The following is a 12,394-nucleotide window of genomic DNA, read 5'->3' as shown; positions in this document are numbered from 1 at the left end:
GAAAAGCCTTGTGTTTTGTCTACCGTAGGTGATTAAAGCTGTGGAGGAAGGCTATCGCCTGCCAAGTCCCATGGACTGCCCTGCTGCTCTTTACCAACTAATGCTCGACTGCTGGCAGAAAGACCGCAACAGCAGGCCCAAGTTTGACGAAATTGTCAGCATGTTGGACAAGCTCATCCGTAACCCAAGCAGCTTGAAGACGTTGGTTAATGCATCGAGCAGGTACAAACGCAAGCCAGAACCATTTCTCAGATGAAGCTCCTTGTCTGAATACCCACCTCTGGGGTTGAATTCTCTCTGATTATTTAGCCTGTGTGCATCTGTGGGTGGATGTTCCTCCAGCTTCATTATGTCCGGGAGAGTTTTCTCAAATCAACTTTTTCTATTGCAGTCAGCAGCCAGGTGAGCAGTTCACTTACTCTAAATGCAATGCTGCTGCGACAAAGAAAGTTTCTGTGGTCTGTCTTTTAGAAACAGGAGTTTCAGCAGTATTTATAGGTCTTAAGCTACCTGTGCTCTACTCCAAGGTTAGAGACAGCAAGACTTGAGTGCATGAAGTAAATGCTGCTCAAATTGTCTGCCTGTTGACTTTATTTTGGTAATAAAAATTAAGAGTATCTCTTATCTAAACTTTTTGGATGTGCAAAGCTCAGAGATGTCCAGGTACATCCTTTCACAACTACTCCCAGGCGTGCTAGCCACCACTAAGAGTTGTGAGAGACTTGGTAATCATGAGAGGATCTTTGTGGTTTCCAACACACTCAAACACTTCGCTAAAACCACATTAAATAAATAGAGCAGCCAGTTTGCATTTAAACATGAATCTGAATAGCTGCACAACTACAAGTAAGGTAAGCACAGTCGAGAAATAAAGCTGCACTTGGGGAAAAAGAGCTAAATATTTTTTAGTGAGTTTTAGTACTGGCTTCTCCACCATACTGGAGTCTTGGACAGGCTTTTTCTGTGAGCCATCAGTGTTGCTAATCACTCAGTCCCTTGCAAGGTCATGAAGGAGTAATGAATACGTATATTACTGATGCTTCACTGGTGGCAGTGGAGCTCCCCTAATTAACACTGGATAAGGCCCTTCAGAAAGACTTATTCTCAGAGAAGGGAAAAAAAAGATATGTTGTTTTCCTAGGACAGGTATGAGGGAAATAAGTTGAGGTTAGACTGGTGGTGTGGACCAAAACAGATATACTATTGTGAGCTTATAGTCATTTGTCTTCACACCTTCCAAGTGGGTCTTGCACTGCTACATGTGGCCCATTTCACCTGTTGCAGCTGGGCATCTCCACAGTGGCACGTCCCCACATTTGGCATTTCATGCACTAAAAGAGAAGAACCTGAAATCTCTGTTAATTTTTAAATACAAGATGGATCTGATTCCTCGGGCTATTTTACATGCATCATTTACTGTCTGAAGAAGAAATTACTCTTATTAGCAATTAGATGTAATGTCAGTGCCAGCAAACCTGCAGGAAGAGGTTTATGATAGCATAAAATATATGATATTTTTCTTTTATTTTCAGTTCAGAACAGTTATTTTCCAGGCCTGTTATGCAGTGGCTCATGCACTCTTTTATACCAAACTGATATGCCAGAAAAGGGGAGAGTAGGCAGCAAACCATTTCCTTGAGCTGCTAAGCATTTTGCTGATGTTTTATTCCATGAACAGGTCCCTGCAATTCCAATCCTCTGCCTTTCAGAGCTGCTGTGAGTATTTTTGATATGGATGGAGCACCTGAGCAGCCAGGCTTTGGGGCTGTATTTCCGTACTCATAGATTGCTGTGCCCAGAACATAGTATTCAAAATGAATCATAATTTCAACGTAGAGCAGCTGTAAAGTATTTTTTTATATATGTAATGTGTTCTTTATGGAAATTCTCATTAATGCAAATAAGGGAGGAAGTCACTCTCTACATTACAGCATGTGCATATCAGTAGGTACCTCCTGACATTAGTGATGAAAATCCACTTCTCATTATGATTACTTAGGAGTTTTGAATTTCTCATGTGTATAAAATGTTATGGGAAGCCATTATGTTCCTGGTACTGCAAGTATTCACATTTTATTGGACCCTTCAGCATTGCTATTAAGTAAACAAATAATACTAATGTGCTCATAAAATATATGAAGATTCCTGAAGTGCTGTAATAATATAATATCCCAGCTCCCCTTCTAGTTGAAAGTCTTATAAATGTAATACCATCAGAGGCTGATCCAGAAAATGTTTTTTTTACCTGTGGATAATAGTCTTCACACTAGGCTTATGTTAGCTGTATGTCCCGCTTTACAAAGCGGGCGGCAAATCTGGTTTCTTTCCTGGCTGACCTTGGACAAGCTCTCTCTGTTCTCTGCACATCATTAGTAGGGTGGTGGACCTGTCCGTGGCACGAGTCACTTGTGCTAGGTACTCTATCGATGCTTCTGCTACGTTGAAGGGTTATTATTTGCCTGAATTGCTTCTTCCGTGCATGGCATAACTGAGCAGGTAGCAATTGCCATGGCGAGGTCTGGAGTGAGGGAGCAGTTTACCTCTGGTTTCAGGGCTGGAGCATGGTTGGAGCATTGCTGCTCTCTGCAGGGCTCGCTGGATGTTGTCTGCATCTGAAACTCCCACGTGACTGTGCAGGAGCAGCCTCTGAAGTGTTAACAGCAGCCTACCATTGATGGACACTGCCAGGAAATGTAATTTGGGTTTCAGCTTCCAGGCTCTGGGCTGCCTTAAGTTAATTATGAGCTCTAAAGGCAGAGGAAGAAAACAGAGCAGGAGGAGTGAAACTGAAGACTTTGAATTAAGAGTGACTGGGGAGCCTGCTTGTAGCAGGGATCACAGAATTACGGAATATGCTGAGTTGGAACAGACCCACAAGGATCATCGAGTCCAACTCCTGACTCTGCACAGGACCACCCCCAAGAGTCACACCATGTGCCCAAGAGTATTGTCCAAATGTTTGTTGAACTCTGTCAGGCTTGGTGCTGTGACCACTTCTCTGGGGAGCCTGTTCCAGCACCCAACCATCCTCTGGATGAAGAACCTTTTCCTAATATCCAACCTAAACCTCCCCTGACACAACTTCAGGCCTTTGCTTCAGGTCCTGTCACTGGTCACCACAGAGAAGAGATGAGTGCCTGCCCCTCTTCTTCCCCTCACGAGGAAGTTGTAGACTGCAATGGGGTCTCCCCTCAGTCTCCTCTTCTTCAGGCTGAACAGTGCAAGTAACCTCAGCTGCTCCTCATACCTGTTCTCCTCAGCCGTCTTTGTTGCCCTCCTTTGGACACTCTCCAGTAGCTGAATATCTTTCTTATATTGTGATGCGCAAAACTGCACACAATATTCAAGGCAAAGCCGCCCCACTGCAGAGCAGAACAGAGTAGAACAATCCCCTCCCTCAACCAGCTAGCAATGCTTTGCCTGATGCCCTAGGACATGGTTGGCCCTCCTGGCTGCCAGGGCACAATGACTCAACCAGGACCCCCAGGTCCCTTTCCTCAGCACTGCTCTCCAGCATCTCATTTGCCAGTCTCTATGTACATCCAGGGTTGCCCCATCCCAGGTGTAGAATCCAGCACTTCCCCTTGTTGAACTTCATATGGTTGGTGATTGCCCAGTCCTCTAATTTGTCAAGATCTCTCTGCAAAGCCTCCCTGCCTTTAAGGGAGTCAACAGCTCCTCCCAGTTTTGTGTCATCTGAAAACTCGCTTAGTATCCCTTCCAGTCCTACGTCCAAGTCATTCATGAAGATGTTGAAGAGCACTGGGCCTAAGATGGATCCCTAGGTGACCAGTCCACTAGTGACCAGATGCCAGCCTGATGTAACCCCATTCAGTATTACCCTTAGTGCTCGGACCCCTGAGCCAATTGTTCACCCACCACATGATGTGTTTATCCAGGTATGCTGGACATTTTGTCCAGAAGGCTACTGTGAAAGACAGTATCAAAAGCTTTACTGAAATCCAAAAAGACCACCTCAACTGTCTTCCCTCGATCAGCTAGGTGGGTTACCTTGTTATAAAAGGAAATCAGGTTTGATAAGCAGGACTTTTGTCTCATGAAACTGTGCTGGCTGTGACCAGTGACAGTGTTGTCTTTCAGGTGTTTTTCAATACCTCCCAGAATAATCTTCTCCATAACTTTACCAGACACTGAAGTGAGACTGACAGGCCCACATATTCCAGGGTCCTCCTTCTTGCCCTTTTTGAAAATTGGAACAACGTTTACCAACTTTGAGTCAGCTGGGACCTCTTCAGATTCCCAAGACTGCTCAAAAATCATTGAGAGAGGTTTTACAATTACATCAGCCAGCTCTTTGAGGATTCTTGCATGAATCTCATCAGACCCCATACATTTGGAGGGATCCAGCTGGAGCAGCAGATCCCGCACAATTTCAGGGTCGACTGGGAGTTGATCATTCTCGCAGTCATGGTCCTCCAGCTCAGGGCACTGAGATCCCCTTGGTCTGTCATCCGTGCTGAAGACAGAGGCAAAGAATGCATTAAACACCTCTGCCTTGCCTCTGTCCCTGTTTGTGAGGTGACCATCCTCATCCTGTAGTGGTCTGATGTTATTTCTATACTGCCAGTTGCCATTAATATATTTGAACTCTTTTTATTGTCCCCTACATTTCTGGCCAGCTTCAACTCCAGCTGAGCTTTGACCATATGAATTTTCTCCCTACGGTGGCAAGCAGAATCTCTATTCTTCCCACGTCACCTGACCTTGCTTCCACTTGGCATACACCTTCCTTTTTTGCCTTAGCTCCAAAGGAGATTGATGCTCAACCAATCTGGCCTTCTGCCTTGTCTGCTTGACTTCTGACATTTGGGAATTGCCTGTTCCTGTGCCCTTAGGGGTGTTGCTTGAAAAATGACCATCACTGATGGACCCCAGCAATCTTCCGTCCTTTTTCTGCTTTTGGTAGGACCAGAAATGACAGGAACTAACTGAAAAGTGAGTGAAGTTACAGGTGAAGTGGTGTGTTTGATACATTGCATAACAAGCCTGCTGAGAGGATTTAGGCTGCAGCAACCACTAAAAATGGAACAAGAGAATCATCTTTACCATATAAAAATACAAGTAACTTGAGTCATGTTGTGTACATCTCGATACTGATTCTGTTTGCTTCTTTGTTTTTGCTTGTCTTTAGAGTATCAAATCTGTTGGTGGAGCACAGTCCAGTTGGGAGTGGTGCCTACAGGTCAGTGGGTGAGTGGCTGGAAGCCATCAAAATGGGCCGATACACAGAGATCTTCATGGAGAATGGATACAGTTCAATGGATGCAGTGGCTCAGGTGACCCTAGAGTAAGTAGTGCTCAGATCATTTTCACCTCATTTTTTGGAATTGCAAGGGGAAGGGGGGGCGAAGACAAACCATTCAAAAATATGCAGGGATGAGACTGCAGAAAGGGAAAATATTACCCTTTGTTTGCAGTCTACAGTTTCTCATGTAACACCTCTATTGATGATGACAAGTGCAGGCAAGACTAAAACTTACAGTCACTACATTGGCAGCCAGCACTCTGGCTCTTTTACTCACAAATATTAATGCATGATTTTGAGTAATTGCCAGGCCATCCTCTCAACATAATAGCAGTTGATTATTTGGGGTTACCAACAAATAAAATCCCCACCCTTCTAGTAAATGTATAGGTGCTAGAGTCCCTGCTGAGATATACCAGCTTCACACCAGATTAGCTGGTTTCACGGTTGATCTGGATGTAACCAAGTGGACAGTCAAGCCCAGTAAGGCGTGGAAATAGTATTCAACAGTAACAGAAATAGATACAGCCAATGCCAATGGAAGAGCATCAGCAAACCTACAGCTCTAGGGGACAGACTTCATGGCTGAGACTCTTTCTTCTGCATGTGCCCTTGTTTTTTGCACGTGAGTATGACTGCAGATGGGGCAACAGCACTAAAATTACTTGCTAAATGCCTTGGGGCTGATAATTTGTTATGCTCAACCTTTAACTGCCTGACTTCCTTGTGTAATTATGCCAGATTTTTCTCCTACTGCCTGCCGCTTTCTCAAACTCACCTCTAAGCCTGCCTTTCTAGCTGGGTTAATTTGAGCTTAGTTTACTGCAGGCATTAGGGCAGAATGGGAAGAATTATGCTCCGCGCTGCTTGGGAGAAGGTTGCATCTCCTCTGACCACATGCAAATTACCAGTGCACATACAGAATTGGCACCGAGGGTTAAGAGTAAAACAAGAAAAATCCCCACACCCCACAGAACTGCAGCATTCCCTCCTGTCTGCCACAGGGCTTGCTGTGGAGCTCACTGTACAGCATAGGAGGTCCTTTGCCTGTGATGCAGGTTGGTAATATCTCTGTGGAGTTCAGTTTCACATTACATACATGGAGGGAGTGCAGGAACATATCTGCTCTCACACTAATTTTATTTGCTTCACTCATGTTGTCAGTATTTGCCCCTTACACCCGGACTCATCCAGTCTTTCTTCAGGCGTTTACATGAAAACCCCGAGCTAGGGATGAAATCCTCTCTAGCAACTGTCTGGGAAGTCAGGGTGCATGGATTTCTACCTAGATCCTTTTTTGAGTTCCTGAGATTCTTACATGTTGCTTCCCAGCCTAGTCCTGTGATTAAATGCCACGTTACTTTGGCTTTTGAGGACTCCACAGTTTAGATTGGTAATCTACAAATGTTAACCAAGGAAGAGGACCATCCCCAGGATGCCCACACAGCAGCAATACTTAGTAGTTGAATGGGAAGAAGAGGGATAGGATGAAGCAGTAATTTAAGAGAAAAGGAGCGTTCTCGTCCACTATACCACCTCATTCTTATAACCAGAGCAAATTCTGGTAGAAAATACAGATTGTCTAAAATATATCACAGATTTATTGTTGTTACATCACATATTTATTGCTGTTTAGCTGAATTAGCCATGTCAGAAAAGAAAACTAGGTTTCTAGTTTGTTCCTCTTTAGAATTTTATGTAATTTCAAGAGCTCTAAATGAAATGCTCAAAAGTGAAATGCTTTGGTTTGGATCAGAGAAAGTGTTGAGTTTAAGCCCAAGTTAGTGGGCATTTTTGACAGCAAATTAGAAGTTACTCATGTAACTTCAAACAGTCTTACCATCCCTCTGTGCTGACACAGTCTTAGCTTTCCATCCTGCTGACAAAACTATTCCTAACCTCCCAATTCCTCAATTTCAGATATGAAATTTTCTCTTAATTTGACTTTAAAACTCAACTATTTCCCTGTGTTTACTCTTTGGTATTCCAGAAATTTCAAAAATATCCCCCAGGATCTTTTCAGGCTCCCCAAAATGTGTTTCAAAATGGTTGTTCTAATCGGCAGTGAACTAAGGAACCCATTATCTGTACAGTTCTAGCCAGAAAGGCAAGTTGGTCTGAAGTCTTCAATGAAATAATAGCTGCCAGAGATGCTCTGACCTCCAGCTGCAAAGCTTCTCTAAGGCCCCCTCACCAGGTCCCAGTATGTTCTCTATAGCACAAGTGTCATCCTACTCACCCCAGTGGAGACATGTCTGAGCTGCTCAGCTTCAGCTTTCTTCTGGGCTTTTACAGCAGCAGAGCAGTGCAAAGGAGCTGATGCCTGGGGGCCTAGGGAGCTTCAGGATTTTAGTTGTTTGAGTTTTTATAAACTGAAAGGAAGCTTTTCATGGATCCATCTTGCATTTTAGTTGAAACTGAAAAAAAGGTTGAAACTAATTCGAGCTAGTTAGTTATCCATGCCAGTAAATAAATTCCCTGTCCCCACTCCAGCTACCTGTGGACAGAGGTGCTTGCAGAGATGCTTGCTTGGTTCTTCTCTCTCTCAGCCCACATACCTTTGTGTTGCAGTGGTGGCTTAACAAGAAGGCTTGACCCCACTCAGATCTATTTTAGAGAAAACAGTGGAAGACTAATTAAAAAGCCAACTAGCCATCCAAATCAAAACTTCTCTCATCCCTCTCAGATGTAGTAAAACAAGACAAAAGACCAGATTCTCAGCTATTAAAAGAGAAACCATTAGAGTGGCTAAAGAGGGAAAGCGTCACATATTGAAGGCCTGAACCACATGCTCAGATTGATGTAAACTGGCAGATTGCCCTTAAAAAACAAAGTAAGGGAGAAAAATGGCTCCTAATGTGCTCAGCTGAGACTCTCATGGATTCCCCAGAAAATAAACAGAATAAGCAAAGTTCTTAAAAGGTTGATATACTGGTGGTTTTAGTTTTCTGGAGGTTTTAATATTTTTTTCTCCCTGTAAAAGGGAACAACAAAACATTTTGTACTCTGCAAAGGAGAATTCAGGTTAAATGTTCCTTGTCATTTTTAATACAGGCAACTGTTCTGTATATTCCAGAGCTGGGACTTGGGGGGATCAGGTAAAAAGATGATCTGAACATCTGAAAGAAGCTTGCTTTCCCCAAATGACATCAGTAAAACAATCTTTACAATTTAAGAAGTTGCCTTCAAATACCATCCAAAATGATCTTCACCAAATTCAAACTGTGTAGGAGACAGATGTAGAAATTAGACGGAGAAAGGAGAACTGGATAATTGCTGCCAGAAAAGGCAGGAGAAAAAAATATTATGAATGTAAAGAATTCCTAAAATCTACTGAAAAAAAAAAAATTACTGGTGCTGTAGGAGGGGTTGGCCAAAACACTCACAGGACTGGTGACTGTGGGTGCCCAGCTTATGGCTTCTTTACAGGACGTGATTGAGATAGGGTTGAGATAGTAGATGTTCAGCTTTTTTTTTTTTTTTAATCCTCCCTCTCCTGTCATGCAAAGCAAAATCCTGATTACCACCCCGATTCTTTCAGACTAACAGCTTGGTGCATTTATTTCAGAGAAGAGTAGTATTAGTGACAAATTTCTGAAAGCAAAAGATTAAAAACTGATGAATATCGCCCCAAGTCCTAAGCTCTGCCTGCTTAAGCAAAGACCTGAAAATGTATGTGTTCAAACAAAGAGTGATTTCTACATTTAGCTCTAATTCTTGCAAAGGGATGAATCACCTTGTGAAAAGTGGAGCCTCACCCTCCACCCCCTCTTTCCAACTGGATATCAGACTTGAAGGGAACCTTTCCAGTGGACCAGACCTGCTCTTTAAACTTGTGGACCACCTAGTGACTTTGAGTGTGTCTGGAGCTCTTTCAATCCACTGCAAGAATAACTTTACAAGGACAATACTCAAGAATAGATAGATCCATGACATGAGTTTCAGTCTGATCCTTGACTGGACCAATTACTAACCATGTGGACTACATATTTTCATCTTTTGAAAGATCTGTACTCACTGAATCTCAGGACACCCTGTTGTTTGTTATTAGATGAAGAGCTCTGAATATTTGTAATAATATGTGCTGTGTTGCTTTGCATTGTATATATTTTTTCTTCTAAAATAAAATAAATTATTTATTAAACGTTATACTGAATGAAGAGCATTTAAGAGTTCACCTGCTCTAGATGCTTATTCTTAACCTGAAATCTCAGTCCTGAGATTGTGATGCTGTGTCTGCTTCTGAACAAATTCTCATCTTGTAATCAAGTAGAATGGGAATTATGAATAAGAGCAGATGAACTCTTAAAACAATTTTTTTAAGTTCCTCATTTCATGCAATAGTCCCTAGCAAGTGGATTCCTCTCTCTTTAGCATCGTCTGAAGGTCTTTGAGGTTCTTCTTGTTTCCCCCCCCATTCAAACTGACAACTCACTAACTCCATGAGTAGTCCCAGTCTGCATGAGCAATTGTAGTAATACCAGGCTCAGAAGAGTGGTGAAATCTGGCCTGGATGGGAGATGAAATACAAAACATCTATGATAGGTTGATGGCTGCCAGCCATGGAGATCATTCAGGAACCTGTCCCTTTTTCTTGCATGACTAACCGGCTGGTGAGGGGGTTGTGTTTTATGTGGAAATCCAGTCCTAGTCTACGCTATGTTTGGCAAACTGGTCCATGGTGTACAAGTAGTTCTATTTGTAAATAAAATGTTTTAAATATATTTCTTACAACATGGAGACTGTGAATTTAACCCGTGCAAATGGAGGATATTGCAGGGAAGGGGATACCGTGTTGTCACTGTCACGTTGCAGCTGGACTTCTGTGTAAGGCTGTGGTAAGGGAGCAGCATGCGTGCAGCTGTATACAGGCTGTTTGGGATGAGCCCACACCAGTTTTCCCCTTTATTTCCTTGGCTTCTTGGTCACCTTAGATCAGCCTTTTAGTACTGTGTTGACAAGGGATTCGAATTCCTGTTTGGTTTCATTTTCAGCCCAATGTGACTGAAAGAAATGAAAAGGGGAGATTTTCTCCCTAAAATAAGAATAAAAGTTGTCTCATGGCTGGGGAGGTCAAGTATTTTGAAGCAGGGAGGCCACACAGCACATGGGTGCACGTTATCTCTGCTGCAGCAGCACACACAAAACCAGGGGTTTGGGTCACTCCCACAGCAAGGTGCAGCCTGCATCCTGATTGCAAGTGTTGTTTGCCCACGGGTCTTAGCTGTGCCTTTTCTCCCTCTGCAGAGCTGAGCCCAGTGAAATTACCACTTGGCTGCAGTAACATGAGCCAGAGAGCTCTGGGCTGGAGCTTGAGAACAGCTATTTTGCAGCCCTTTGGTACAGAAGTTGCTGGGAGGTTTTTGTCCCCAAACAAGCTGGTTTGCTCACCCAATTCTGTTTAAAATTGACTTCTGCCTTATGCTGCTTCAAGTCCTTCAGCACTGGATGCACAGGAGGGTGCAATGTCCTGTAAGTCATGCTTAAAAATGGGAATTAAAGCTCCTATGTTCTCTGGGCAGTTTTTTGAAAGTTTTGTTGTTGTCTTTGCTATGCGCAAGGTGGCTTTTGAATAAAGCTGCTGATTTTATACTAGGTGAGCATCTGGCTCAGGAGCTTTGTCTTCTGGTTCATCTGTGCAGAGGTGAAAGACACCATGGTACTGCTTTTCGCCTCTCTGAGGAGTCCCCGTGCCTTTGGCTGGTGGCTTCACATTCGAGAGGATTTGATATTCAAAAAAAAAATAGACTGGATCCCCTGGTGAGCAGCTAATGGATTGAAACCAGAAACTCTTTCTTTCTTCTTTCCCTCTTGTAAATCAATGAGGCAATCCTCAAGGATATTGAGTTAAGGGGATACTATATGAGGGGGGAAAAAGGCTTTGTAGTGAGTAGGCAGTTTCTTATTAGACTGATGGGGCTGTGTGTGAAATGTGAAGACATACATGCCTTTCTCAAGGTTTCAGGCTGTTTTTTTCAGCATAACATGCAAGAGTATCAGAAATATACATCTCTGAAGTACATGGTACTGGATTTTCAAAAGAGCTCATCTTGCATTTTAGATACCTGAAAAACAAAGCTGAATTTTCAAAAAGTGCCAGCAGAGCAGCACTCAGCAGGAGGAATATGGATGTTGGCTCTTTTAAAAATCAGGTCCTATACTGTGTTGGTTTTTGGGTTTGTTGGGATTTTTTGTTGGTTTTTTTTTTATCTTTGGTGTGAACTTCCAACTGTGCTGTGTACATAAAATAAATTGCATGTAACAATAGCATTACTTCATTTTCCTTCATTATTAAGATGGCTTGTTGAACTAGTTTCATAAATCAGTGGAGGAAGAAATGAAAGCATGTCCCCCTGAGAAGGTAGAGACCTTTTACAGGTGCTGCAGCCTTTTCTTTGCCAGGTAAGGAGCACTGCTGATGTGTCTCATTGACCTGCTTTGCTCCGCGCCCCTTAGATTGTGATTTCCTTTTGCATTGTTGAGATGCACTGCTGAAAAAGGATACAATAATGAAATTATGTGTTTAGCCTGAAGCAAAAAATCTGATATTTTCCAAATCAAAAAGCTGAAAACATGACAGTCCTTGGAGAACAACAGATCTAGCTTTTGGCTTCAACTAGTTTATGTGTTAATGTATTAGCCTTCACTCAGGATTGCTTTTTATTCAAAGCAATGTTCATCTGTGAATTTTTGGACATGGATGGTTGGTTGTTCTTGTACAGGAGTTTCTGTCCAGAATGTTAAGCTGCTGAGAGACGTACACCTCCATGGGCAGCTCATGCGTTGCATGAAAATATTTTGGTGGCCACTACACATGTACACCCGCAGTCCAGCACACAGCCATGCTGTGAACTGTAGGCTACATTTGCAATATGTCTCAGGGGATGGTTGGGCTCCCAGGTGTTGCTGGTGATCCCCAGCCTTTGCATGAATGTGCCAGCATGGTTTCCAAAAAACAGCTGCATATTCAAGGAGGTCAGGTCTCATTGGCTTTCAGTGGAGAGCTTTGTCCTAAAAGACTTGCCCACAGTGTGTCAACAGTCTAGGATTCGTGAGTGTATTGGCAGGACAGTAAGGCCTGACTTTGAAACATCCTTTATTCAGTCCAGTCTGGAAGTAGAAAGCAAA

At 43.0% G+C, this 12,394-nt stretch overlaps 1 protein-coding gene across 10 annotated transcripts in view; it reads left to right on the top strand.

Annotated features, from left to right (window-relative positions):
* The window catches only part of EPHA5 (EPH receptor A5), a 202,123-nt gene that overhangs the window by 185,804 nt on the left and 3,925 nt on the right, over positions 1–12,394 (top strand). For 7 of the 10 annotated variants that reach the window (XM_032685835.1, XM_032685834.1, XM_032685832.1 and 4 more), the window contains 2 exons: positions 29–222; positions 5,153–5,308. In XM_032685835.1, coding sequence (XP_032541726.1) covers positions 29–222; positions 5,153–5,308 — 350 coding nt within the window. Of the gene's footprint in view, positions 1–28; positions 223–5,152; positions 5,313–8,991; positions 11,534–12,394 lie in introns of those variants that run through there. The other 3 variants (XM_032685829.1, XM_032685828.1, XM_032685833.1) reach the window with 2 other exon arrangements.

The sequence above is a fragment of the Chiroxiphia lanceolata genome, chromosome 4, assembly GCF_009829145.1.
Source record: "Chiroxiphia lanceolata isolate bChiLan1 chromosome 4, bChiLan1.pri, whole genome shotgun sequence".
NCBI lineage: Eukaryota > Metazoa > Chordata > Aves > Passeriformes > Pipridae > Chiroxiphia > Chiroxiphia lanceolata.
Note: the sequence above shows the minus strand (reverse complement) of the source record. Positions and strands in the feature narration are given on the sequence as shown.